A 26,668-nucleotide genomic window follows, 5' to 3' on the forward strand; every position below is an offset into this window, starting at 1 on the left:
CTTTGAGTTTTGAAAAAATGTTTAACTACTGGTAATATGGGATGGTGGTGGTTTTTTAATTTAATTTCTTTCCTGTTACATGACTGACTACATTAGATGTATAAGTCAAAAAACAGGTAGATACAGGTGACTGCAGCCGACAAACCTTGTGAAACTGTGTACTTTTTATGTGGTTTTTGTGCAATGTTGTGCCTTTTCATTTGCAATTTAATCTGAGATGGGCAGATATACACACCAATTTATAATCTAGGAAATAACTCCTAGGAATCTTGACAGCTATTTACTGGATTAGTAAATAGATTATTAGTAAATTAGATTATTACTGGATTGCTTTGTCCGTGTGCCTTTGAACATAGAATGGTTCATACTTACTGTTACAACACGTCATAAAATATGGGTGGTTTTGATTTTAATGTCTCAGTATCTGCATATACTTATTGTTTAGTTCTCTCTTGTTTTGGAAGTGTCAGCTTCTTAATGAACTATTAATTTTCTCTTATCTCTTTGGCTACCAGCTGTTCCCTGTTTAATGGTAGAATACGGATTTACCATAGAAAGCAGGAACATGTTCTCTATAGAGACTTTATCTCTCAATGATGACCTTGACTTTTATTGGTCTAGAGTTTCAATACTGTCTGCATGACATAATTTTTGTGTATGCTTTCAGATTGCCTAGAATAGTGCTAGAGCACTGTGAAATATAGACATCTCTATATATATACCGTTTTCTGTGCTACTAGTTTCTATTCTGAGCCACCAGCTGTAACAGGTGTGATAGGTAGAGCAATAACTATGTAAATCTTGAGAGCAAAAATAACTTCTGGAAGAACCTCAGCCAAACAGCTCAGTGCATTCTGACTGTTTATAGTCACAGTTGCAACTATCCTGTGGCAGAACAGATGCAAAACTGTAAATTCACAGGATCTGTGAATCAAACAGTACAAGCCCTCTAGACAAGGCTGTGGTTCATGTATGTTTACACTGGTGTATGAGGCAAACTGGTACATAAATAACCTGACAGATACTGCTTGTCTTCAATAAAGATAATAAACTTTAAACTGGGATACTTTCACTCTTTAGGACCTTTGGATCTATACTTGACATTCAGGGAATTAGTAGTTTGTTCCTTGCGTTCAATTTCCTCATCTGAATTCTGGTGAAACAGTAATTTATGTTAGCATCCTAAACAACTGAGTAATTTAGAAACTTCATACTTTGAAAGGGGCAGGGAAGAACATAGATAGAGGCACTACCAAACTGAAGGTAGAGCTGGGCATACTCTTTGCATCTTTGAGTCTTTATGCCTATGTATTCCAGGAAAACTGATCCTTGATTTTTCAAAGGGTATGCTGACAAACTTTATTTTATTTCTAGGCTCTTGGATTTCTGTATGCGTCTGGCCTAGGAGTCAATTCTAGTCAAGCTAAGGTAATTTAGAAATTTCCAGTGTGTGCTCTTGTATTTTCTCTTACGGCAGATGTTAAATAACCAGTGATTTTGTTTTAGGCCCTGGTGTATTACACTTTTGGAGCTTTAGGAGGAAATCTGATCGCTCATATGATCCTGGTAAGTAAGATGGTTAATAACTTTAAATATGCAAGAGTGTTTGTGTACGCCTACATTTTCAGTGTTAAGATTTCCTTTCATATGAATACCCTGTCCAAATATTAGATCATTTTACATGCATTGGGTGGGCACTAATACCTTCCCCATTATTCATTTTTAATGTAAGGATGAGTCTGCTCATTTTAAGCTATATGCCACTATGAATTTAGATGGACTATGTTTATATCTCTTGACTTAAATCAGAATTGTCAGACTTAACATTTTTGTAATCTAATGAGGACTATGAAAGAGATCTTTACAGAAGATGCTGTTTTAATCAGTATTGTGAGATTTAAGACCAAGTGCATATGTAAGTAAAAGGCTTTACATGTTCACCCTTAAGCATCATTCTGCTTATTTGCTTTTTCTTGAGTAATATCCAAACTATACTGGCCATGTTTAACCTTTAATAGTGTCCGTCTTTTGCTTTTTTTGTAGCTACAATGGACTCGTGGCCTTTGTCCGGCCTATTGTCTCATCAAATCTTGCTCAAGTAATGTGAAAAAAGTTTGTAACACAGCAAGCACTATGTTCTCAAGTAACTGATAATCCCGTATTTTTATATTTTCCTTTCTAGGGTTACCGCTACTGGGCTGGGATAGGAGTCCTTCAGAGTTGTGAATCTGCTCTCACTCACTACCGACTTGTAGCTAATCATGGTAAAAACCTTTTACTAGGGTAGCGTTCTTGACTTTGTGCGTACTGCTGTATCGTCCAACTAGAGGATACTAAAGTACTCCTAACATTGATAGTATAAACAGAGAATTCCTGCTATTAAACAAGTTATCCATTTGGCTCTGAATCATGATATGCTATTTTTGTCTCTATTGAAATGTCTTAGAGGGTGTCAAAGTAATTAATTCTCTCTTGAGTAATAGCTTGAAGCTCTGTAGACATCTGGTTTTACTAAGTTATGGTGTAACTTCTGTATGGAAAAAACCCATGTGAAAATTTATCTCATCTGTTTTCCAGTTGCTAGTGACATTTCCTTGACTGGTGGCACAGTGGTTCAGCGAATTCGCTTAGCAGATGAAGTAGAAAATCCAGGAATGGCAAGTGGGATGCTAGAAGAAGACTTGATCCAGTATTACCAGTTTTTAGCAGAGAAAGGAGATGTACAGGCACAGGTAAGATTCACTTCCCCTGATGGCATTCAGACATTTTCAAGAATTACAGGAACAGCTTTATGAAATGCAGAAAGACATTGGAGCTTTAGTGTTCTCTTCATCCTGAATCAACCTGAATGCTATTTCCCCATTAGTTTTTATGTGAAGAGACTTAGATTTTAGTGTGTTTAAGGTAGAACTTGGACAGAAAATGCAAATTTTTTTTTAAAACAAGTCCATAACATTGCAACTTAAGCAGCTTAGGAATGAGGTCTTGGCTTTCACTAGAAATCAGCCAGACTATTTCAAGGATAACTTCAGATGTTGTGGAGGAAGGCTAGATGAAAAAACTGGCCTTGACAGGGGATTTCAGTTTCTCACTGCTTCTGCTCTTGCATGACTTCTGCAGGCTGGACCTCTCCTACACACAGTGCAGGTGGGGAGGATGCTAATAGAGGCAAATAGTTACAATCCAACTTGGTCACGTATGACTTAAGACATAGGTAGGCAGGACTCAAATGAACTGTTGTTACTTTGCATCTAGGACAGTATCTCACTTCTATCTAGGATAAATTTCCCTTTAGGCTAGTGTGAAAAAGTAGGATTGTATTGTAGTTATTGAAGCAAATCTGTGCCTTCAAACTTTGTGGCGTCTTTTAACTCTGATACTGTCTGTCATTGTGCATGTAATTAGCTCACCTGTATCTGTATTGCTAGAAAAAGGAAGGCTTGAGGGAAAAGTGACTTTCTTGCAATGTAAAATTTATTTTTAGGTTGGCCTTGGACAGTTGCACTTGCATGGGGGAAGAGGAGTAGAGCAAAATCATCAGGTACCTTTTCTCTATAACTCTGATGCATATTACACGTGGCAGAGGGGGAGAAAGTATAACTGACAAAACAAGTGATGCAAAAGTGTGTAAGTGCCACTGTATGGTATGTAGCGATTTCAATAGCCTTGTTCAATAAAACTTAATCTTTATGTGACTAGAAAATGGAACTGATTTTTTTACATAATTAGTTTAACTATCTCAGAAATGAGAATGTTATCACATGTACAAAAGCTCAGCCAGCTCCAGTGCTACCTGATAAGAACAGTTCTTGTTTTTGACAGTCTTTATGATGCAGTGAGCATGCATTAGTGATGATAGTCTAGAACATTTTGCTTCTGCAGACAAAACAGTGCAACTTTAAATACTAAAGATATTAAGTGTGCATAGAAAATAGAACTTCTGCTGATGTAAGCCAACCTAGCTACTCTGCTTATGGGAGTTAAAATAGCTAACCTTGTCTTGAGGTATGTATTGAAAAAATGGAGAGCTAAGGATGTGCAGTCCTGAGGATTATTTCATCCAATACAGTAATTATTTAACAGAAATTATTTACTGGTCATCATATTTAAAATACCTCAAAATGACTGCTTCAGAAGGGCTCAGAGATGATAGTGAGTGGTCAGAAGGAGCTATAACCAAATTCTGTGTAAAAGTAGAATAGGAATTGGCAAATCTCACCTATTCTAAACAGGATTTGATGGTACAATAAGAAACTAAGATTTACCTGTGTAGCTTGCGCATAGTAGCAGTTGTAATTTGTTGGTTTTTTTCCTTCTGCTTTTTGGAATACACTTATTAGAGGGATTGCCGCTTACTGTTGAGATTGAGTGAAGAACCCTGTTACATATATTAAATTAGGTGGGAATGATAACTCTTATTGCCAGAAGAACCTGGTAATTCGGCAAACAATCTACCTGTCTCTGCTCCATTTGTGAGAAAAGTTACTCAAATCATAGTCATGGTAGATAAAACATTTGTTTTCTTCTCTACAGCGAGCATTTGAATACTTCAATCAAGCAGCTAATGCTGGCAATTCCCATGCTATGGCTTTTCTAGGAAAGGTAAAATATGAACACCCTCAAATAAGGAAACTGACTGCCTTGTAATGAAAAGTAGCATATGTTTCCTACTTTCTGATATCAGGCAGTCTAAAACTTGAATTCTGGAATCTAGGTATTGACTTTTTGCTACTGTTTTGAATTTTTCTGCAAGATTTGAGTCTTCTAGTCTGTTATTTCTTGTCGAAGTTTCCTTTCCTTTTGTTTTTTTCTAAATAGTGCTTGAACTAGAGAGGGGGTTTTTTTAAAATCAAATAATTAAATACCTCAATGTCCTTTTTCTGCGGTGGAATTCAAAACTCTAAATAGGCAGTTCTTCCCCACACATTGTGAGGGGAAAAGCTACACTTCTCAAAACTTTGCCCAGTAGGAAATAATAAGTTGAGAGAGGAAATGGGAAGGACATTCTTCCCCTTTCAGTCTATGTAGAGAATTGAGGCATCTGAGTAAAAATGGCCAGTAGGCCTGTACTTGCTCTATGCTGAAGCCTGAGTCTGTCTGCAGGGTACACCATTGTTTCAGTTTTCTCAGATTTAAGGCCTTTTTGTCTAGGGGCAAATCTTACCTGACCAATCTGGTTGCCTTCTGTGATGGAGTGAAAGCAATGGTCAACAAGGGAAGAATGACTGATGTCAGCGATCTGGACATCTGTAAGGCCTTCGGCGTGGTCCCATACAGCATCCTTCTCTTCAAACTGGAGAGATGTGGATTTGAAGGGTGGAATATTTGGGGGATAAGGAATTGGCTGGATGGATATAGCCAGAGAATCGTGGTCAATGGCTCGATATCCAGGTGGAGGCCAGTGTCAAGTGGGGTCCCTCAGGGCTCTGTCTTGGGACCGGTGCTCTTTAATACCTTCACCAGTGGCGCAGACAGTGAGATCGAGTGCAGCCTCAGCGAGTTTGCAGATGACACCAAGCTGAGTAGTGCAGTGACACAACAGAAGGATGGGATGCCATCCAAAGGGACCTGGACAAACCTGAGAAGTGGACCCATGAGAACCTCATGAAGTTCAACAAGTGGAAATGGGAGGGCTGCACCTGTACAAAAATGAGTACAGACTGGGAGATGAACTCATTGAGAACAGCCTTGCGAAGAAGGACTTGGGGGATCTCATGGATGAAAAGCTGCACGACCCAGCAATGTGCACTTGCAGCCCACAAGGCAAACAGCATCCTGGCCTGCATTTAGAGAGGAGTGGCTAACAGGTTGAGGGAGGTGATTCTCCCCTTCTGCTCTGCCCTCATGACACCCCACCTGGAGTGCTGTGTCCGGGTGTGCAGTCCTCAGCACAGGAAAGACATGGACCTGTTGGAGTGAATCCAGAGGAGAGCCATCAAGATGATTGGAGGGTAGGAGCACGTCTCCAATGCAGGCAGGCTGAGACAGCTGGGGTTCTCCAGCCTGGAGAAGAGAATGCTCCAGGGAGACCTCATTGCAGCCTTCCATTACCTAAAGGTCTTACAAAAAGAGGGAGAGCAACATTTTGCACAACAGATAGTGATAGGACAAGGGGGAATGGTTTTAAACTGAGGAGAGCTTTAGGTTAAATGTTAGGCAGAAGCTCTTTTATTCAGAGGGTGCTGAGGCAGTGGAAGGGGTTGCCCAGAGAAGTTGTGGGTGTCCCATTCCTGGAATTCCTGAAGGCCAGGCTGGATTGGGCCCTGAGCAACCTGGTCTAGTGGCTAGCATCCCTGCCCATGGCATGGTAGTTGGAACTAAATGATCTTTAACCCAATCTGTTCTGTGATTTTTAGTCTAATACGTGATTGGCAAGCTGCTGGCAGTGATGATGATGCATTACTGCTTAGAAAGGTATTTAGGTCACTTGTCTGAGATCTGGGTTGCAGACTACCTTCAGCCTGTGATGAACTAAATCCTTATTACTCCATTTGAGTACCGTCTAAGGTTAGGCTACAATAAGCACCAGCTCTAGCTCATCTTTTTCAGGCTGTCATTGCAGTAGAGGATGCAAAATTCATGTCCTTAAATGTGCTGTTCAAGGCACCTGACAGAAGAAATTGCAGTTCCTGCTTTCTCTATTGCTTGAGTGTTTTGTCACTAATACATGTTGAAGTGTACTATATTTAATAACCAATTTTTGCTTTGTTTTCGCAAAGTATTTTGACTGCCAATACAGTTTGACTTCCACTGGTCTCAAGGTTTTTGCCTGATACATGTTTTTCACTGCACTGTGGTAGAAATTAAAAATGAAGGGTACTGTCATGAAAACTTTTTAATTTTATGGGCAGTTCATTTTCCATTAGAAAGTTAAACCCTCTGAATTTTACAGCAGAGGGATGTATTTGCTGCTTCTGGACAAGTTTTACTGATTATTCAGTAATGCAATAGTCAGAATAATCTAAGTACAATAGACTCCCTCACAATATGTAAAATGAAGATGCTTCATGGTCTTCATGCTCAGCTGACTACTTTGGCTGTTCTTCAGTAAAGGCTTTCTCTTTCAGATGTACTCAGAAGGAAGTGATGTTGTACCTCAGAGCAATGAAACAGCCCTTCAGTATTTCAAGAAAGCTGCTGATATGGTATGATTATCTGTAAGCTGCAACTACAGCATGTGCACTAAGAAGTTGATTAGCTCTGAAATGCTGGAAATGCTTCATGTGCTCTTCCATGTGCACATGCCTACTCCCAGCTTCTGTCCCAGATTAATTAGCCCATAATCTTGCTTGCCTAAGATGTCAAAAACTGCTCTGGCCATGGTGCTTCATGAAGATGTGTTCAGCATAAGGAGTCTAACTCCCGTGAATAGAGTCTAACTCTATTTCATCAATATGAAATACTGTCCACCTAAATAGTTCCAATTCTGTGAAGTGCTAATTTTTGTTAATCTGAAGTTGTCTCGTCACAGGAATTTACAGTGCTTCTGTTTTGTGAATATATGATAGTTTTATATCTCTCATCTCATTGGACTGTTTGTTTTCTGGGATGACATTTTTTGATCATGTTAATCCCGTGTATCCGTCTTTGACCTATCCTTTATGGTGGTGATTGTACAGTTAAAGCGTGAGTAGTCCTCCAGGAAGGGTGTTTAGCATGTGAAATACAGTAGATCAAGTTCTGAAGGGACTGTTGTAAGAGAACTGCATTCATGGTTCTTACATTCCACGATCAGAATGCTGTTTCACATCTGTGTACTAAAGTGAGGATGTCTTAATGTGCTCATTCCCTACATTCACTGAAGGTTTCTGATGTGTCCCATTGCCTGTCCTGGCACTGAAGGAGTGCCATAGTGCCTGCTTTTGCAGGGGCAGGGGTTAGTAATGCAGCCCACAGGACAGCCACCATTCTGCCCTTAAGACAGGTTCTTAGAGTTCCTGGAGTTGATTTGGGAACTTCTGTAGCATTCAAAACATTTTGAAGTTAGAAAAACTAAAGTAAGCTATTAATGCCCCGTCTTTCTAGGGTGGTGGGTTCTACATCTTTTATGACACTGTAGAAGTGCACAGTAGACTTTCATAACTAGTACTGAAAGTTTTTCCCCATTCATCATCTGTGTAGTTACCATACATGAACAAAAGTTACCATAGATGCTGTTTCCTCCCTAAATAACTATTACTAGGAGTAAAAAATAAGTCTCTCTTAGTACTGTATGCTTTAGTGATGTTAAAGGCATGCCAGATTTGAAAGATGTAGGCGTAGGTTTTTGCCTTTCTTTGCAGAAGTGTTTTTCTGTGTTTTCAGGGTAATCCGGTTGGACAGAGTGGATTAGGAATGGCTTACCTCTACGGAAGAGGTGTTCCAGTGGTAAGCTTTTGACAATCATCTTTCTAATCATAGGTGATTGTGTGACTTTTTGTTGTCAATAGATTTTTTTTTTTTCTGGAGGGAAGTACCGTAGAAGGCTTAATTGTGAAGATTCCTGTTACGCTGAAAATTCCTTGAGGAAATCTGTAATGTAAAAAAATGCGCTATGAAATTAGCAGCTATGAAAGAAACATCCTGATTTTCCTCTCAAAAGTTTGAAAATGTTGCTTAAGCTATTAGAAATGCATAGAAGTGTGCATTTTAGCAGGAGATTTGAGCTTGTCTATAATTTTCTTGTGAAATAAAACAAATCCTAACTGTCCCCATTTTGTGTCTCTGGTGGGAGTGGAGGAACACTTTGAAACTTTTAATTAGTTCATTTGCTTTATTTCTTTTCCCACAGGAGGGTTTCTTGTCAAATGTTTTATATTTAGCTGTGCAAACAGATATTCAAAAGTTGAATTAGCCCAAAGTTTAGGAAGTAAATAGGTGTTCTAGAAACAGAACAGAGCTTCCATTCTGTTAAGCATAACTGTTCATAGCAATGCTGTATGTGGATGCCAGCTTTGAGATAGCTGCAGAATTTCAACAGGCTAAATATAATTGTAGTCTATTTCATTTTTTGCTTCCAAATTTTGAACAGGGGAATATTTTCACTGGAAAATCTTGCTGTAATTTTTCTGTAAAAGAAAACTGTCCTTACACGTAGGCACATGCATATTTTCTCTCTTAAACTTTTTTATATTGCATATTTTCTCTCTTAAACTTTGGTGTATTGCAAGGCTCTAATGACTGGACCAAATTTTCCTGCAGAACTATGAGCTAGCGCTGAAGTATTTCCAGAAGGCTGCAGAACAGGGATGGGTTGATGGACAACTTCAGCTAGGTTCCATGTATTACAGTAAGTGGCATCAAAACGATTTGCAGGTCTAAGCACCTGCCCTTTCAGTCACTGTTCACTAGGTGGCAGAAGTGTGCATACACTGCATGTAGAATGGGCTTTACTACATTGAACTTGTTTCTGGTTTTTCCTAACATTTTCACGATGCTTTTCTTGACTAATTTTAAAAAGTACTGTATTTCATACAACACTGCTTTTCAAGAGGAATGAATAGCAATGATTTAATCTTTCTTCTAGATGGCATTGGAGTCAAGAAAGACTATAAACAAGCTTTGAAATATTTTAACTTGGCCTCCCAGGGTGGCCACATTCTGGCTTTCTATAATCTGGCTCAGATGCATGCTACTGGCACTGGAGTGATGCGGTCCTGTCATACTGCTGTTGAGGTAAGGTCACCCATTTATAAAGGTCAATAATACTGACTTGCAAGAAATTGGCTATAACCACATAAGCCTATATAGGACATTTCCAGTAGTGACTGCAGAGTCAAGGCTATCAAAAGGGAAAGTGATATATTAGCAAACTTGCTTGTATTTCATGAGAAAAATCTTTGGCTTTTGTGTTATGTCAGATTTGTATTTGCTTTATTAACTTTGAAGAAAATCAAAAGAATGTAATACAAAGCAAGCATCAGTATTTTATAAGTACCAAATTCTTCTTTTATACCTCGATTTAAGTATAACAAAAAAACTAATGCTAAAGAATAATTCTGAGTAAGCATCTGAATCTTACAAGTTACTATCTTTACTTACCAGGAACCTTACACGTTACTAAGCATCTATCTGCTTAGCAACTTGTATCTTAAATTAAGCCTGTCTTAAACAGTGGAGTTTGCCTGTCATGTTTTTCATGTGAAATATAAATATTTTGAACAGGCATCAGAATGTTAAAGGTTTACTTCTTGCAAAACCTAAATTTTTGAAGTTCCTGACAACCAGTATCCTCCCCCTTCGTTTTTCCTCTGCAGTTGTTTAAGAACGTATGTGAACGGGGGCGTTGGTCTGAAAGACTGATGACTGCCTACAACAGCTATAAAGATGGTGATTCAAATTCTGCTGTGGTTCAGTATCTTCTTCTGGCAGAACAAGGCTATGAAGTTGCACAAAGCAATGCTGCTTTCATACTTGATCAGAGTAAGAATCTGCATATGTACTGAAAAGGGTTTTTCTGGAGTTGGCATGTTAGAACTTAAATGAAGCTCTTGTCCTCTTTCCTGCTCTTCACACTGGAAAGCAATCAGTTTTCATTGTCTCTTCTAAGGATGACTTCCTAGACTAAAAATTTAATTTCTGACATAAGGGTTTTTAAATGGCTTAGGCAGAGTCTTCAGAAACTTGCACAGTGCTAAAAATTCTCTTCTCTGGATTTCCTAAGCACAGTTGTAAAAGTAGGAATTGCATTAGGTTTACCTTTGGCCTGTACTGTGAATGCATGTCTGTGTCCTTTGTTCTTTCTCTTGTAATTCATTTTCTCAGCATCATCTTCTTTGTGTGACTTTACTGATGCTACTCTTAAAGCAGGGATGAGGAGCTGCACAGGTGGTTCTGTTAGATTTGAAAAAAACTTGTCCCATGTGCCTTACTGGAACTAGATGGCTAGAATTTGAATTTATTAGAGTTTGAAGTCATAGGGAGACAATGGAAGTACAATGACAAAGCTTTCTAGAAACTGCAAAACCCAATATTTTAAACTTTCTCTATACCAAATCTAGGTCTCATTGCCAGCTTTATATCTTAGTATTGAAAGCACCTATTGGTGGCTGATGGGCTAATCTAACATCTTAATTTCCAGTTTGTGTTTTTCAAAGGTGTCTGAGTGAATCATCCTTAGATAAGGTACAGTAATGACAGTCTTGGCTGGAAGTGCATGCTTGCAAAGAAATAGCATTTTTCCCTGGGTTAAAACTCTGATTGTTTTTACTCAGCTGTATTTGCATCTCAGCTGAAGATTGATTTTAAATTATTTTATACGTTTTATACAGAAAACCTGTGTGTCAGCTGTGAGATAGTCCAACTGAAACCATAATTACACTAGAAGTTCAGGTTACAAATCCCTTGAATTGTCTGAACTCTGATAGTTCATGAACCCTCAAATTGTGGCATGAGCAACTTCTGAAGTAGCTGAAGCACTGCTGTGTAAAACATGCAGTCTCTGGCTGGTTAAGGAGTTTAAGCCTTTGTTTTACTTTGCTAGTCTTGGGTTTCAGATGGCCAAACTATAACAGGTTATACTTCAACCTTGTATTTGTCACAGTCCAAATTATGTGCTCTTAAAACTTGCATCTTCTGCCATTCCTCAAGTATGCATCAGAATCTCCTACAGCTGGAATGGCAGAGATGCTTGGTAAGCAGTAGTTCAGGGTGAAATTATATAGTTTGTTCCTAGCTCTTCTGTGGGCAGATAAATGGAAAGGCCATATGAATGATAGGGGTTTTTATAAGTTTCAGATGGGTTGAATCTTGTTTGTTCTATAACATAGATTGCTTCAAGTTTTTTACTTATTTCAGCAGACTGAAGATGAGCAGGGGGCTTTTTGTGGTCGTGGGTGCATATACCATGGTTCTATTTAACTGGATTCTTTTCTTTTTTAGAAGAAGCCAGCATAGTAGGAGAAAATGAAACCTATCCTCGAGCTTTGCTTCACTGGAATAGAGCAGCTTCTCAAGGTATGTCTTTACTTCACAATTCCAATCAGTTTATTTTTATGTTGAGGAATACATTCAGTGTAGGTTTGCAGCTGCAGTAGGAGCTGCAGGTTGAGGTCTGGGTGGGAGGAGCTCGAAGCAAGGAGCCATGAGCTGCCGACCTTTTGCATAACAAAGGTCCTGGGGACCTGTGGCCCAGCCAGGTGACCAGACACTCAGAGACACAGCAGAGTCAAGGACCCCAGACTTAAGTATGAGCAGAGTGTGAGGGTATAAAAGCCTAGGGATTCCTTTGTTCAGGGTTCCTGCTGGGAAGTATGAGCTCAAGCTGTTTTTTGACTAACAGTGTCAATATGAAATTGTTTAAAAGCTTCAGGCGTCTGAGACTCTGCTCTTGGAAACCCAGGGTCGAACCAGTAAGGAAAGCTTGCCTGACTGTGTGAGTGACACAAGTAGGGAGTCAAGTACCCATCAGCTCTTGGAGCCACCCACTGCAAAGAGGGAAGGGGCTTCAGTCCCCACAGTAACAATATGTAGTGGTGAGAGTGTGATGGCCTGAGTGCCTCCCAATGGTCAGACAGGAAGGTTTCCTTAACATTTAGTAGAGCCATTAATGTCCAATTTCACAGGTTTTGTTATGAAACTTGTGAGGAGGGAACGTTTACTTCCTTCTGTTCAACAGAAATTGTATCCCAGGTAGGATAGATGGTGTTCTTTGTTCCATTGTTAGCTATAGTGTCATTGCAATATGCTTGCAGGTCTGAGCCTTTCTGTGATTCTGAAGACTAGAAGGACTAAAATACAAATGTACCGTGTGTTTCTTTGGCCGTTCCGTATGGAATACATAGCAGCATTAAACAACATTAGCAATGTTTATGCTGGCTTTTCTAAAAATATATCTGCTTTGAAAAATAGATCCAAAATCCTAAAGAGTAATTTGTTAATAGTCATCATTTATAAGAAATGCAGTTTCCTATTCAAAGTAACCAGAGTCCAGTGATGAAGAATGCAGCCTTGATGTCCAAACAACACAAATTGAAACTCTGGTGCTCGTGATCCTATCCTAAAATAAGCAAAAGTGAACTTAATGATGAAATATCTTGAGGTGTCTAACTTCCTAATGGGTGCATCTACACTAGTATCTGTGTACTAGTTTTTTACTTCGGAGTATCATGCAAATAGAGCCTAATTCAGACTTCCAAGGCTTTTAGTTGAAAGTTAAGAAACTGAGATGATGACATGGATGATAAGACACTATTTTTCAAGTTTCCAGTGTCACTGCTTTTGAAACAAAGTTGAATCCTTTAATAGCCCTATAGCAAATGAAAAGTTTTTCTGTAATAAGTGACAGATTATGAACATGTTACGGATTTTCAGCTGATACCACTTCACAGCAATAAAAATATTGGTAGGATTACCAGGAAAAGATCTTATCTGCAAATAGAAATTGGTTGTGTTTTGGTTAGCTTAACCAAATTTAAAAAATAAAAGCTGTATATGTGAGGGAGCGGTGAGAGGTAAACAGTGTGTACAAACTGAAAAGTAATACTAAAGCTCTTACTGCATTTTCATAGGACGCCAAAAGGGTTTCTTTGCCTAGCTGTTTTATCCATTTTTGTTGTTTCTTGATTTATAGGATATACTGTTGCAAGAATTAAACTTGGAGATTACCATTTTTATGGGTTTGGTACTGATGTTGATTATGAAACTGCATTTATTCACTATCGACTGGCATCAGAACAGCAGCACAGTGCTCAAGCAATGTTTAATCTGGGCTACATGCATGAGAAGGGATTGGGCATCAAGCAGGTGAGTAAGCTGTAGACTGAGAGTCTCCTTCATTAGAGTACATTTGCTAATGTTTGGTTACTACTACTGGGCTTTGGGTACTATATAACCACTTAATTGGAATAAGCATATCTACCAGTACATTCACCAATAGGCAATGGACAAGTATATTGACTTCACACTTAACTATGTGAAGTAATGATGCATAGACAGGGAAGAAACATTTGCCCAAAACTGTGAATACTGGCAAAATGAGTGCCATATGCTTCTGTAATGCTTTCAAGACTTTGAAGTGTAGTGAAGTGAATGCAAATCATCTCCAGGCTAGTGGCATTTTAGTACAGGATTATTCTCGTCCTCTGAAACACTGGTTAAATTGTTTCCTGTATCATGACATTTTGAAAACAAGGTAACAAAGCATAACCACGACCAAATTATATGTGGTTTTTCAAGTTAAGCAAACTACATCACCTAAAGACGACAGTGTATCTGGGTCTAGGAACCCTGTGGTGTGTTGCTGTCCATGAGTTAATTCTTATGGGATCCAGAGCAACATATTTCTGTATGTGTCAAAATAATGTAATTGGCAATTGCATACTAATTTTGAGCAGCCTACCTTAGCATAATGTATGAATTTAATAATAACTTGACCTGAAACTGTAAGAAATGGCTTAATTTTCTGTATTTTCAGTGAGCTTCAACTTTTTTTTTATCTACATATGCACCTTTTAATTATTCTGTTGGTCTGTTAAAAGAGCAATTTTTGTTTATTTTCCCGTAAATTCCTGAGAAAATATCTGAACAAAGCAGAGCAAATCATAGGTCAGTATTGTTACTTTGGCAACATCAGGCAATCAACATTTGAAAAATGCATAATGACCTAGATGTAGGAGTGACAATACAGTAGACAAACTGCATTTTTTTTAAAGTTTGTTTTCAAATGTTGCTTTAGGATTGTTTTCCCTTTGTAACTGAGCCCTCTAAAGTAGTTAACTTCAGAAAATAAGTCTGTGGCTAAAAGCAACAGTGCTAAAGTTGGAGGTTTTCTTAAAAAAAAAATTATTTCAGGCATGGACTTTTTTCTTTTGCTTCTGCCTTGAATACAACACAGTTTAGATCAAATAATAAAAAAGTTTGAAAAAATTATTGCATCATGTTCAGCATGATGGGAAAAATTATTCCTAATGCTATCATTTGCACAGAGTATTCTCCAACCTGAAGCAGAGATGGCAACACACAGAGAGCTAAAATGCATGCACAGAGGCTCGTGATGAGCATATGTAGCCTTCCTTTATGCAGGGGAGTAATACTTTCTCTCCTTCAGATCTACTATGGAATGAAAAGTTGAATTGCAAGGAAAATAGGTAACTTAGATATAGGAAAGGAGCACTGAGAGTGTCTAAGCAAGGAAACTGCATGTATAAAACCTGTCTTAGTAATTCTGGATATGTAATGTCCTTTGCTTTCTGCATTCCAAAACCTTACAACTGTAAGATGAGAAGATGGAGATTTAGGACTGACTAGATAAGGCATGGGGCTGGGCCAGGATATTCTGGAAAAGGCTAAGACTGAGTTTTGCTTGAAGCAGAATATTTGGCTTTCCTTTCACAGACTGGAAATTGCTGAATTATGAGCACCTCTGAAAATGACTGACAATTAAAATCATATTTCCTAGTGCAGTAGGATGTCTACTACTAGAGGCTCTTCCACTAGAGGCCTGTGGATAGGACATATAAACTGTAGTAGCACTGTAATATATAACAAAATTGGGGGGTTAGTGCTTTGATGAAAGGAATGTGTACTTTAAATCTCTCCTCACCTAGATCCATGTCATTAAGATTGCAAACACTCCAGAGTTCGGGAGAATGTTCCAATAAGATGGCCTGCACAACTTCAGGGCACTGTTCATTCTGGATAAACATGGTATTTCTTAATGTGGGGATTTTTTTTTCCCCACTAAACAGCTTTTGCCTTATTCTCACTTATTGAATAAATAGTCTTTTTCTTACATATAGAATTTTATGTTACACTTCCTGTACCAAGATGGTTTTCAAACTGAGATCAGGTCAATGCCAAATATTAAGCCATTTCAGAAATCTCAGACATGTACACTTAGACACTCTTCATACATTTAATGCTGTCCAGTCCCTGAGGCTACATGTCAGAATGAAGACTGTTTCCATATACTGCTCAAAATTAAGAATATGTTAATTATATTATGGTCTTAAGATTTGGTGTGGTATTGCAGTGCTATTTGTATGTTATAACTCAGATTCCTATGGTTTGCACTTTTCTGTCAAGTAAGAGTGAAGTATGCATAAGCAGAATGAAGTGCTTGCTAATTAGAAATGAAAACAAGCCATTATTTAGGATCTCCTTTTACACCAACACTAGCACAGTATAAAGGAGGTAAGGAAGCTCTTTTAAATAGCTATACAGAAGATTGACTTGCCAGCCTCAATGAGTATTCAAAGTTGTTCTATTGAATTAAAATACTAACGTGAGCTATTACATCTCATTCATTTAATGTATTGATTTTCATACTGTGATTTCCCCAAGTGTTATGGAACTAAGCTTTGCTGTATCAATGATCAGAAAATCTTCATGGTATTTCACCATCAGGAAATTATAAAATGAGCATGTGATGTGAAGTCCTGGAGATTTCTCTTATTTTGAGTGTCCAACTTGGAACATTTTCAGAGGCAAGTCTTACCCAGGCTTGTTCTTCATGTCATTGGGTGAACACAGCCAGTTTGTATCCAAATATCCTAACATTGCACAGTATGTATCTGTAGCAGAGCCAAAAAAACACTGAACAAACAAGGAAAGTTAAGCTATTGAGTACGTGTACCCTCAGTCCTTACAGTCACCACTTTGTTTCAATTGCCACCAAAGAGAGCACTAAGTTAAGCTCTTCCTTAAGTTGCTCTGTTTGTGCTCATACTTTTGCCAGGCACTAATGCAAGTTATGTGCATTTTGGACATAGTGAAATCTAATTTGTGCATATGGGCAGGAGTGGTTAGAAGCTGCACTACGCAGCAGGCATACTGTAGTGTAACCAAAAGGAAATGCTGCTGCATATTCCTCTGGAACTTGAGTTTTCTTAGTCTGTCATATTTTGTGTGGTATTGAAGATGTTAGAGTGTACTAGAGTTACCTAAATATTTGCTTTGGTTTACAGCGAATAGGTTGAATATGCTACTACTAATCTCTTTGTGAACTTCCATTCTAGCATCAGTTAAAATAGCTTCATCTCAAATTGAAGCTTCCATTTAGTTGCATATTCAAAGGTAAACATATCTCAGGAAAAAATAATTATGGTTAATTTTTCAAGCTTTTCAAAACTGAGCTTTGAATTTTCTTAACTTTAGGATATTCATCTTGCAAAACGATTCTATGACATGGCAGCTGAGGCAAGCCCAGATGCTCAGGTTCCAGTCTTCCTAGCACTTTGCAAGCTTGGAGTGATTTATTCCTTGCAGTATATACGAGAAATCAATGTAAGTAATGCAGAATTAAAAGAACACAGCAAATGTGTTTTCCATTTTTAAAAGAAGCTCAATTTGTAATCTTTCTTAAGTAGAAGTATTGCTTGAGCCTTCTGCAAACTTAGATTTGTTTTCTGTTGTTGCATGTTAAGAAAGTCACTGAAGCTTTGATTCCTATTTGTTCAATTCTTTGAAACTGAAACGTGTACAGCCAGTGCTCTTCTGTGCTCCTCTTCCCTTGAAGAGACTTTCTCAAAACTGTTTGACTGTTCTTATCCATGACCATCTGCTACCAAAGTGAAGTAGATTTAACTGACATAATTGCTCAGGGAAAAAAAAAACTTTTTATATCCCTAATTCTCATGCTATTTTATATTCAGCTGTAACCAACCCCATTAGAGTTGTGTTTGATCTATGTGGGGGGGGGGAAATGTATTTGTGTTAGATAGTTTAGGTGTTTTGTAGAGTTTTTACTGTGTGATGGCCCTGGAAAAAAATTTGTCTGAAATTAAAGTCTTTCCAATATTTCTCAGTGTTCTGACATCTTACTGCCTTTGTGGATTAGTTAATAAATTAAAATGATATGGAAGTTACTACCACTTAGAGCAAATGTAGTTTCAAGCCATTCAGCAAAGTTCGCCAAAATGTAGTAGTCTTGAGACTGAGGACTTTCAGGGGTGGACAGTCAAAATATTCTTCAGCCAATTGGGCAAATACCCATGTAGGACTCACAGAAGCTAGTGTGCAGAACACAGCTTTTCCCAGTTTTAAGTCTGCTGATGCAGATTTAAATTGGCACTGACTGTAGTATCATCCAATACAGTAGCAAAGCAGAAAAGTGCATATTGGCTAATGCTTACGCAAACAGAGTCTTACAAAAAGGTACTTCAATCAAAACTAACAGTAAGTCACTTTATTTCCCTGTCCATTACCTGCACAGACCTCAGCATTGTACCACACAAGTGTCCTGGGGCTTAGTGCTCTATCATTTATGGGAAAGCCCCAAAACTCCACAGTGAGAACGTTAGTCTCTAAAAGAGAAAATAGAATACCTCATTCTATATAGCATGGCTCTTCGTCTTAGTGGTATTTTAATTCCTGGAAACTAAGAATGTCACTGATGTGGTACTATTTTTCAGAGAGCAAAAGAGCCACTAAGTTTTAAAAGTGGTACAAGTCAAATTTAAAATCAAAGTAACTTCCCATTTGTATTCTTTGACATGATGATGTGGACTTCTTCTTTCTTAGATAAGGGAGGTATTCTCACGTATTGATATGGACCAGCTGCTGGGGCCTGAGTGGGACCTCTACCTTATGACTATCATCGCCTTGCTCCTGGGAACAATTATAGCTTACAGACAAAGGCAACACCAAGCAATTCCCAGACCAGCAGGACTGCGGCCAGCTGTGCCTCAACAAGAACCACCCCCAGAGCATCAACCACCACAATAGCAACAAGAGCCTCAGTGAAAGAACTGGATTTTTCCATAAGGAACAATTTTCATTGTGAATTAGGACTTTGGATCAACAGTCCCTCCCCCAAAAGAGGCGCAAAGAAGTTTAAAAAAAAGTTTGAAAGCTGCTTAGAATGATGCCTTTTTTCAGGGATAAGAAAATTATTTTGAAACTGATTTGAATGTTATTTCAGTGCCAATGGAATAACACTATGGCTTTTTTCATGGAAACACAAGAGTGCTACTACAAAAATGTTGCCTGCTGTATCTAGTTCCTCTTTATTCAGAGTCCTTTTCATCTCCCAGAGAGACAGAAGGATAGCAGTGGAAGGTTTTCGCCTGCTTGATAGCAGTTGCCCTTTATAAAAGTAATAATAGTACATTTATGGCCAATTTAAGTCTAAGAAGCTGAACTATATTCAAATTCTAAAAAGATTAGAGCTGTTAGGAACTTAAATCCTGATCTGCATCCCAAGTATTTCTAGTCCTTATTTCATTATTTTTTAGTATTTCTTACACTTTGGTCTTTTATGCTATCTTGGATGGTTTAACATAGATTATTGATAAACCCTGTAAAAATAAGCCAGCAAACATGCCACTCTCCATTTGTGCTTTTTTGTTTTGAGTATTTTCCTCCATTCCCCTTAGACAGCTCTCAGCAGTCAGTATGTAGCCTGTGAGGTGGAGTGGGACAGATTGGATCTGTACAGCTTGTCAGTTGAAAACTGTCCTCACAGCGCCCAGATCTCACATACTTCTAAAACTTTTCAGGAGCCTGTGTACTTTGCAATATTTTATGACATGAAACCATATCGGTGGTGTTCCTAAATTTAAATTTGTCTTTACAAAAAAGAGGCTGAGTCTAGATTGCAGAAAGCACCAGTATTACTGCGCACATTGAAGAAAGGAGAGAGCCAGATATCTCAGTGAGTTAGCTGACTTGCTTTTAGAGTTGGAAGTTCTATGCTTAATTTTCAACAATCCTGTTAGGGATTTGCACTGCAAGAAAGAAATGTGTGTATCTCATGCATGCATCTGCTTAATGCATCTACAAAAATGAGCCACAAAAATGCATACTCTCTACAAAAGGGCATGGGTTTATGCCAGCGATGCTACTCCAAAGCTACAGGGGTGCTCTGGCTGTAGCCAACCTCTCTTGTACCTGGCATAGATGAAAGTTACAGTAATGTTTCTGGCTGTGCCATCTCAAGGACCTCTTGTTACAAGAAAATCCAAAGAGAAAGAAGACTAGTGGTTTATGGCTTCTTGATGCCACCAGGTCAATGTAAAGGCCTTTTAATGAGTGTAAAGAATATGACCTGTGGACTGATGATTTAAGACTGCAAGAGGAATCTTCACTTAGTGATGATTTTCATTGAACTATAATTTCCGGGCCTGGGGGTGGGAAGCAGTGGGGGAGTAGTTTAGAAGCACGAAATGCAGAAGTGTCTGTTCTTTTTTACCAATGGTAATTAAATATTTGTTTCTGTACTAGCATTAAACCCTCTGAATATACCATCTTAAAGCTGAATGAATACAAATGAGGAGGCTTTAGCTGCTTTCTGACAAAAGTTGTTGTGTTTAAAGGGTTAAGGGCTTCTTTTAATGCAAATGTTTTTCCAGTGTATTGGCAACAACATATCAATACACTTCATTTAGAATTGAGATTTTGGTATGTTTCATACTTGGTACATTTGCAAGGAGATCATTGCACAATAGATCTCTAGTTTGGGATAGAAGATAAGCAATCCATTCTTTTGTAAATGGGAATGTCACAGATGACTAGTATTAAAGGTACTAGTATTATAGGTAGAACTTCTCAGTACTTCTCAATGTTTATTATGCTTGTCATATGAAGACAAATCTTTAATTTTAGTATGGAGGGTTGCAGCATGTGGTAGAGGAATGTCTTGTTCAGTCTTAATCATCATTAGCAGATGAAACAGTATTGAACTTAAATATAGTGTCTTATATGTACAGCATTTCCCAGCTGCATTTCTAAGATATCTGTGACTTCTGAACACTCCCTCTGAAATATTTTTGCCACTGTCACTTAATAACTCTTTTTAGCTTGGCATGAATAAATTAAAGATTATATGGAAAATGTTTTTCAGTTAAATACCATTGGTTCATTGGTATTGGTCTCTTAGGCAATTTAACAATTTTGTTACTGCATTATTAAAATGTTTTGGTTGTTTGATCTATTATAACTAAATTCTAAAAGCTCTGTCCTACTTGCATGAGAATCTCTCATCACTGCTGCTATAAGACAGTCTTACAGATGATTTCCAGTGAATCTGATGCATTTTTATATCCAAGAAATCAGCAGAAGAAAACAATTGAAGATCAGCAAGCTATTTCGTTTTAAAAAACTGCTTTTTGAAGGAGCAATAAGGAAGTCTTTCTCCTGCTTTTTTCCCTTCCACCAAATTACTACCACTAACTTTTCAGATGACATTCATTTGAATGCAGTGGTAGAAGAAAAAAGGTACTTACCATAAATAATGGCAAGTTAACTCAGGGATTAAAGAAATGAATAAGTTTTCTAAATCAGTTATCTACACCATGACTTAAGTTTTTATGACAATCCCTTGCTACTCTGTTCTGAAACCTGCATTTTGAGGAAAGTATATTTAACTCTTACTAGCAATATGTTCCTTGTGCACTCAGTTAATCAAGCATCTTTTTCCTAAAGAAGCTGAGTTGCTCAGTTTAATGCAGTGAAGTACTTTTTCCTTTTGGTAGCACACAGGTTATCCTATAGTTTATATGCAGGAGTATTTTAGAAGGGAAACTTGATTTAAGAGAAGCCTTTCTGGGTGTGTTCAGCATGGTTTGAATCGAAAAGTTGTATTCTTTGTGTGTAGTAACATAGGCCAGAGCCTGCCTATTTGACCTTCCCAGACACATGCTCTTCTTTCCCTGCACAGAAAATGGAACCACAGAGCAGTAAGTGTTATTGGTGGGATTTCTATATGTAGGAAAGCTGTGCGAAAATACGGAGAGACACATTGTTCTGCATCTCAGATTATTAATCAAAGACATTAGCTGTTCTTGCTAGTTCAAAGAAATGCTGAACTGTTGAGAAAACAAGATTTTAGTTCATCACTGGTGAAACTTGTCCCAGAGCTATATGTTGAAATAATTTTCTTGCTTTATGTTGTCCATCATGGGACAGTGTAATAAAAGGTAAGGCCTTTGATACAAACATCCCCATGAGACACTTACGACAGTTTTACTCACTTTTTAGCCATCTTCTGTAAGTCAGCTGCTCTTACTAAAAAAAAAAAAAAAACACAACTATCAAATGTTATTGATTTGGAGGAAGAGCATTAAGATATGGCTTGTGAAAGGACTTTAAGACTATGCATTATTTAATTTCCACCTATTATATGCTAGTTTTGGCCTATAAAAGGGGATTACACTCACCTTTGCAAGTTGCTTTCCTTTTAGATAGGCAACAATGAACTGAAATTCTATTTTTGTTTCAGAGAATATTAAACTGAAAAGATTTAGTTTGATTTGAACTACTGCAAATGCGTATGGCAAATAGGAACTATTGGGGGGAACCCTTTGTTTTTATCAGCTACAGTTCTTTAAAGGGTCTTGTAGGAGTTTTGTAAATTTATTTTGTATTTAAAATCAGTATAAAGGCTGGTCAAATGTAATATAATTGTGTAAACAAATTCTGTTAATAGAAAGATGTACAGATTCATTTTGTACTGTATCTTTAATCTTGTGAAATAAAGATACCACCTGTGTGGTTACCCTCAGTGTTCACAGTGGTTATGATAACAGAGGATGTGAATTGCTGGTCATATGCACTGGTATATGCCACTGTTAAATGCATCCCTTCCTATAAAGATTGTCATACTTCTTTCACTTCCATTCCGTAGGAGGAGCATAGAAGGTGGAATGGGTCATTATGTATTTTGTCTTCAGCTGTGCTAGAAACTTGCCTGCTGTGTATATGTGTGTGACAGTGTATATAGCATTTGTACCATGCCTGGTAGACACAGAACTGCTGTGTGATTCAAGAGTCGTGACCAGTAACTTCAGAATTACTACTGCATTTTCAATACTGATACAGGGATAATTCAGTGAGTTGGAAAGAGATACTGGGGGAGGGGAGGGACTACTCCAAGCTGACAAATCCGTTTGCTTTTCAGGCCATTTTTGACCCATTCATCCCTTCAGGCTCCACCTGTTGAGACCAAGTCCACCCTTGTAAATGCATTGAGTTGATTGGCTTTCCAGTGTGCTTGTTCACTGGGGAGAAGGAAAGTAAGGATGGGGGGGGAGCAATGTTAATGGCTAGGAAAGGCATCAATAGATAAGTGCTCCTGTGCATCAGCCCAACTTACATAGTTTCTGAACTATTTGGAGGCTTCCCATGTTGTCTGCTCCTGCCAATAGCACTTGTTGCAGGTAAAAACAGAACGACGGGTACTAAAACCAGCTTGAGTTCAACTAACAAAGCTCAAGCTTAGTGAGGTCATACCTCACCTTCCAAAAAAGTCCATTGTTTGAGATGTGATTGCTGACATACTCAGTTGAGGTGAGATCAGGTATAGATACTTTATTGACTACAGGCTATAGGTAAAATATGGAGTTGTGTTCTGTGGAGGGAATTAATTGAGCACCAGGTATATATATGATGTGGTGTGGGGAATGTTGGGGATTTCTGTTGCTTTTTTATTTTAAAACGCCACAGAATAATATTCATTGCAAACTAGTGTATTTTGTTTGGTTTTGGTTTTTATGTTGCTGTATTCTCTATATTTTAGTCTTGAGACTAAAACCAATTAAAATATTATTAGCATAGTTTGTAAACCTATAAGACCCATTTCATTAGTTACTTGGTATAATGACAAAATGTTCTTCCTCTTTAAATTATCATTATCTTAATGGATTTTCTGAATCATGACTTTGATTCCTAGTTTTATAAAGAATAATTGAGGAAAAAGTCACTCCAGCCTACTTGTTGTTAAAAATCTTCAGACAACTGTAATCAACTTCTTCTAAAGCCAAGGGTGAGGGAGGGCAGTGTACCATCTGTCCAGGTAATGAAAACTGTAACATACAGTCTTATACTTTATTTTCAGAAAGAAAAGTAAGTGAAGATGGAGCACCATTATAACTGCACTTCAGGTAGTAAGAGAGATAGATGTGATTGAGCTTCTACAGCACAGTACCTGAATCTTGTAGTGAGCCTCAGGCAAAGTATTTTAACCCCAAAAGGTATCAGTGTCATTGCTACTTAAATCTGGTAAGATTTCTGAGGGCAGCAGCACTTCAGAGATGGGTTGCTCACGTTTTTACTTCTTTGGTATCCAACTTTTTGAGCTTTCCATATAACATGGGTTGCGATTCCAGGTTTTTGAAAATAACTTTGAAGAACATCAATTTTTTGTGTTGCAAAGTACTGAAATTACAGCACTTCAATTGTGCTGTCAATAATTTTCTGTATTTCCTTATTTTTTATATGCTTTTCTTCATTCTTCCTCCTAAACACAGGCTGTTCTGTAAAATTAGTTGTTCTAGTTCCCATCTGTTATAAATGTGGCTCCATTTCTGTACAAGATTCATACCAACTTTTTTTATTGCATCTAATTAACTGCTTCTGTTGGGGGGGGGGGGGGGAAGAAGTTGTACCTGGAGTATGTGTTTGCAGCCACAAGGAGATATTAGACAATATTGGCAACTTGGACTTGTTAAATACTTGAGGTCTCAAAGATTGAGACCTTTAGAGTCTCCACCCTTAGAGTCACTGTCATATCTTGGGAGTATGTGTGTGTATCTATGAGTGTGTGTGTGTGTATATACACACACATACATAGAGATATAAGAAGTCCTTGTTTGCAGGAGCTTCAGAAACTCACTTAACAAAATTAAATAATTCAGTACTCTTACTTTTCTCATAGTTGTGGAGCAAAAGTTCAAAACTAAAAATACACTGTAGCTTCTGGTAAGACCTGGCAAAGAATTACCTTTCCATGACTATTAAAACTTTTTTAGTATGTAAATCCATTAACCTCTTGTGCCAGTCTGTCTTGAAACATTGTTTGGAATATTATGTGAGTGGCTTCCAGGAGAGTGGCCTCTTTGCAAAGTTAAATCCATATTTTCTTAGAGTACAAAATCTTTCCCACTAAAATAAGTGAAAATGTTTAGCAACAGGTGATGAAGAAGTATTTTTTAAATCACTCTTTCACTGGGACCATCTGGTGCACTATTTGAGCTATCCAAATAGCTTGAAAACTGTAATTTAAAATATTTTACATTATTTGTTTCTGTCCAATCTTACTTTAATGTTTGTTAGGCTCTAGACTTTGCTATATATGAAATTCCATTATTTAATGGCACTCTAGGTGCTTCTAAATAATTTATTATTATTATTACTATTATTACTACTACTACTACTATTTGGAAAGTTTTCCAGATCTAATCAACAGCAATTTTAAAGGAAAAGCCAATTTGCATTGCTAGTATTAAAAAGGGATATGGGATAAAGTAAAATATTCTTCATAGACTTTAAAGTCATTATTATAGCTGATGTTAAAATTACTGAAGAAGTATGTGGAATGTTCCCATTTAAGGGTTACAACTTTGCATTATAAAAAAGATACTTCTTGAACAATCATCCAGCTTTGAATTCAAAGGCTGAAGGCCTGGCAATCTACATGTTGGGGAGTTTTCCAAAGTGGTTTAGTTACCTTCATTACTGGGGCTGTGAGGTCAGGAGGACTCTAGTTAATTCTTTTCAGGCTGTATTTAATTTAATCTCTGATTTTCATCACATTAATTATAGGACTGGACAGTTCATTAGGAATAATAGGCACACCAAAATATGTATGCATTTTATTGTGGCATCCGGTGTTACGTTAATGTTCAGCTGTAACTGGATAACTAAAGAATTTCACATTTTTTACAAATAATTTTGTGTTTGACTTGGTTGTTGAAATCTGGGAAACATTGCACAGAAGGGAGGTGACTCTAGTAAGAGAATTCAGACCCAGTGAGATAAATGTGGTGATCTCACTTTACGCAGCTGTGTTGGCTTTTCCTGCCTCCTTGCTAAACAAACAGCCTTACTGGGTTCCCTACTAGGAGTCTTATTTTTTGGAAGGCAAAGGGTGCAAGTAGGTAGGAACTTTTCAAAACAGAGCAAGAAAGGATTTCTTCATTGATGTAATCTCTCAACAAATTGAACAAATCGTTGTATATTAACTTTGCCTACTCTATCTTTCATATTCAGTGAATAGCTCCATAGAGACACAAAAAATACTTCAGGTTTTTTGCACGTGTAATTGCAAAACACTGGCCTAATTATTATGTTTGGGTTTACAAGCCCCAAAGAGTTTATTCTTTACTATATTTGTCATTCTCAGTTCAGTTCCAAAAGATAGATTGATACAAAATACTTCTAAATGATTCTGGTGATACTAGTTCAGCATTATAAAACACAGCTCTCATGTTCAGAGTAAACAGTTTGCAAATAATCCTTTGGCTGAAAACTGAAAAACTCTATGGTAAATACTGAAAATTAATAGAAAAGTAAACTAAAAATAAATCACCTTTAATATTTCAGATCTAGTTGTCTCATTTATCCCATTTAGCACTGTGAAAGGTGCTAGAACAAACAATAGACTCCATCATTTTAAAATACTATTCCTTATTTAAACACAACAAATAAAATATTCATTTCCACTGTCTTTGTGGGATTTCTAAATGCCAAATCATAAAGGCTTTCTTGCAGTTACAGAAAAGGAAGCTTTCAAATTACATAAAATGAATATGTTTGATAAGCCTTTAGCTCCCTCTATGCTTACATTAAGCATTTGATGCTTCCAAACTTCTCCACTAGCCATTACACTGCTGGCACTGCTATTCTGCAAACTCTTCACTTGCTCAGATTGCAGGCAGAACAAGCTCTGTGGATACTGGTTAATTTGGTTCGCTGCTAGATGGCAAAACAAGGTGTCTGGTCATTGAGAAATGTCCTTCTGTGGGGAAAATGCCCA

General features: G+C 37.6%; 1 protein-coding gene across 2 annotated transcripts in view; it reads left to right on the forward strand.

Moving 5' to 3' along the window:
- The window catches only part of SEL1L (SEL1L adaptor subunit of ERAD E3 ubiquitin ligase), a 36,635-nt gene extending 14,218 nt beyond the window's left edge, over window positions 1-22,417 (forward strand). Inside the window, exons 7-21 of one of the 2 annotated variants that reach the window (XM_039552112.1) lie at window positions 1,375-1,428; window positions 1,507-1,566; window positions 2,183-2,264; window positions 2,578-2,732; window positions 3,485-3,541; window positions 4,534-4,602; window positions 7,068-7,145; window positions 8,305-8,367; window positions 9,181-9,268; window positions 9,506-9,654; window positions 10,236-10,401; window positions 11,860-11,934; window positions 13,550-13,722; window positions 17,074-17,202; window positions 18,439-22,417. In XM_039552112.1, the coding sequence (XP_039408046.1) occupies window positions 1,375-1,428; window positions 1,507-1,566; window positions 2,183-2,264; window positions 2,578-2,732; window positions 3,485-3,541; window positions 4,534-4,602; window positions 7,068-7,145; window positions 8,305-8,367; window positions 9,181-9,268; window positions 9,506-9,654; window positions 10,236-10,401; window positions 11,860-11,934; window positions 13,550-13,722; window positions 17,074-17,202; window positions 18,439-18,642 (1,602 nt within the window). In that variant the 3' untranslated portion in view covers window positions 18,643-22,417. The remainder of the gene's footprint in view (window positions 1-1,374; window positions 1,429-1,506; window positions 1,567-2,182; window positions 2,265-2,577; window positions 2,733-3,484; window positions 3,542-4,533; window positions 4,603-7,067; window positions 7,146-8,304; window positions 8,368-9,180; window positions 9,269-9,505; window positions 9,655-10,235; window positions 10,402-11,859; window positions 11,935-13,549; window positions 13,723-17,073; window positions 17,203-18,438) is intronic. The other variant, XM_039552113.1, reaches the window with a different exon arrangement.
- The last annotated feature ends 4,251 nt before the right edge of the window (window positions 22,418-26,668 follow it).

This window comes from Corvus cornix, chromosome 5 (assembly GCF_000738735.6).
Source record: "Corvus cornix cornix isolate S_Up_H32 chromosome 5, ASM73873v5, whole genome shotgun sequence".
Lineage (NCBI taxonomy): Eukaryota > Metazoa > Chordata > Aves > Passeriformes > Corvidae > Corvus > Corvus cornix.